Source organism: Carlito syrichta, unplaced genomic scaffold, assembly GCF_000164805.1.
Source record: "Carlito syrichta isolate Samal-C Ts95f unplaced genomic scaffold, Tarsius_syrichta-2.0.1 Scaffold286154, whole genome shotgun sequence".
Taxonomy (NCBI): Eukaryota; Metazoa; Chordata; class Mammalia; order Primates; family Tarsiidae; genus Carlito; species Carlito syrichta.
The window spans coordinates 819-3,469 of record NW_007230250.1 but is presented as its reverse complement, the minus strand read 5'-3'; the positions used below and the strand labels follow the sequence as shown (position 1 = coordinate 3,469).

At 39.9% G+C, this 2,651-nt stretch overlaps 1 gene segment (V, D, J or C); it reads right to left on the bottom strand.

Annotated features, from left to right (window-relative positions):
* Positions 1-153: 153 nt before the first annotated feature.
* LOC103254584 lies at positions 154-714 on the bottom strand. The segment is given in 2 exon segments: positions 154-476; positions 601-714. Coding segments are annotated over 2 exon segments (378 nt in total).
* Between the last annotated feature and the right edge of the window lie 1,937 nt (positions 715-2,651).

Sequence of the window (2,651 nt, the reverse complement as noted above, 5' to 3'; positions counted from 1 at the left end):
ATTAGGTTGGAGTAGAGCCCTCATGCCCCCCTCTAACAGAATTTCCTAATGACCTTCAAATCTGGCTGCATCTTAGAAATGCCCTCAGCAGATGAAGCCACAAGGAGGACAGCTGGGGCAGCCCAGGCTCACACATCTGCTTCCCTGGGTGGTTTATGTTATGACTTGTAACACTGTGGGAGCAGCACTGTAATCCTGTAGACAGTAATAAATTGCAAAATCTTCAGACTGCAGACTGCTGATGGTGAGAGTGAAATCTTTCCCATATCCACTGCCACTGAACCTCGATGGGACCCCAGACTGCAAAGTGGATGCTGCATAGATCAGGAGCTTAGGGGCTTTCCTTGGTTTCTGTTGATACCAGGATAATTCATTGTTAATATTCTGACTTGCACGGCAAGTGATGGTGACTCTCTCTCCTACAGATGCAGACAGGGAGGATGGAGACTGGGTCACCTGGATGTCGCACCTGGCACCTTAGATTGGAAACACAATAGCAAATATCCTATAATTAATCATGTCATAAAAGGACTTAACCCAACTGACCAGATAGTACTGAGCACACTGGCTGAGTCAATTTCTATTGCTCTCCCTCCTTACCTGGGAGCCAGAGAAGCAGGAGCCCCAGGAGCTGAGCAGGAGCCTTCATGTCCATGCTGTGTTCTGACTGGGACTGATTCTTGCACTGGGTGTGACCAGCCTATTAATCAGTCTTCAGAGCAGTAGACTGGGCTCTGGGAACATGCAAATAAGCAGGGGATGAGGCAGGCTGGGCACAGCTGCAGGGTTGCCTCTTTTCAGCAACTCAACACAGATGCAGTGACCTCAGTTTCCCAGGTCAGACAAGTGCATCACGGATTTACATGCGAGAATATGTTTTTCTTTGGTGGCCACATTGTTACAAAAGACATTTGGGGGAAATTTTCAAATTGTATTTTATTTTTTAATATATTTTATTTTAAATATTTGGGGTACAATTCAGGGTTAGGTATACAAATGTTCATTATGCAGGTACCCTTATCGATGAGGTGTTTCCCCCCTCATTTGGCAGTTTGCCTCTGCTGACAATCCCTTTCTTGTGGTTTTATGATTGTTGTTCAAGGACCACTTATGAATGAGAACATTTAATACTCAGTTCATTGTTTCTGTGATAGATCACTCAGTATTATAGCTTCTAATTCCATCCAAGTTGTTGTGAAGTTCATACGTTTGTCCTTCTTTATGACAGCATGATATCCCACAGTGTATATGCACCACATTTTAAAAATCCAGTCTTCTTTCAATGGGTGGCATGGTTGGTTCCATATTGTTGCTATTGTGAACAATGCTGCCATAAATATACATGTACAGGTTTCTTTTTCATAGAGTGATTTGTGTTACTCCGGGTATATTCCCAGTAGGGAGATTGCGGGGTCATATAGAAGGTCAATTTTTAGATCTTTTAGGAATCGCCACACTGTTTTCTACAGAGTCTGTACTACCAGTTTACACTCCCACCAACAGTGTAGAAGTGTTCCCTTTTCACTGCATCCTCTCCAGCATTTGTTGTTTTTTTGTTGGTTTTTTTGTTGTTATTGATGATGGCCATCCTGACTGGAGTTAGGTGGTATCTAAGTGTGATTTTAATTTGCATTTCTTTGATGACTACTGAGGCTGAACATTTTTTCATGTATCTGTTGAATGCACATGTCATCTTTTGAGCAGCATCTATTTATATCTTTTGCCCACTTTAATGGGGCTGTTTTTTTTTTTTAGCACCTTTCAGTTCCTTGTAAAGTCAGGGTGTTAGGCCTTTGTGAGATTTACAGTTGGCAAATATATTTTTTTCCCATTCTGTAGTCTCTCTCCCTGCTCTCTCAATGGTTTTTTTGGCTTTGCAGAAGCTTGTCAGTTTGATGAGGTCCCACTTGTAAATCTTATCACTTATGGCGTTGGCAATTGGGGTTTTGATCAGGAATTGGTTGCCTATTCCAATTTGCATAAGGGTGTCTCTTGCAATTTCTAAGGTTCTTATAGTTTGAGGTTTCAATGATGCTAAGGACTAGATGGAATAATGTATTATATAGTTGCATTTTTAATTGTGTGGGAAAATATCTTTATTTGTATTTGAATGCTTGGTGGAAACTTAGTGGGTAGTTGACAGGTCTTTACGCTACTCTGAAATGGATCCTGTGGGGTAAAAAACAATTGCACTGTACTAACAACACAGAAAGTAAAATTGTTTCATTTTTTAACGAAAGGGGAAATTTTATCAGAAGTATACTTGATATACTTAAAAGCATTTAGGATTGGTCTTAAATCATTGTTGCTGACAGTATAAGGTCTACCAATTCACTGCAGATGCACAGGGATGATACTGCATGTTACTCACATTATTTTAAAGTTTTAGGTCTCTTTGTAGCCAAGGTCTAAATTAGATGAGCCTTATTATAATGAGGACACCATGTTCCACCATTATTTTCTGCCATTGGGTAATATTTCTTATGAATCACCAGGATTAAGGCCTGATTAGTGATACCAGATAAAATTTCCAAAAATCTCTCTTTATTTTTACAATTATAGGAGCCTAGAATATGATAAATTAAAACCCTGGATCAGCCTATTCACCAATTATCTTTCGAGGGTAGATTATCTAAACTAGGAAAATCAAA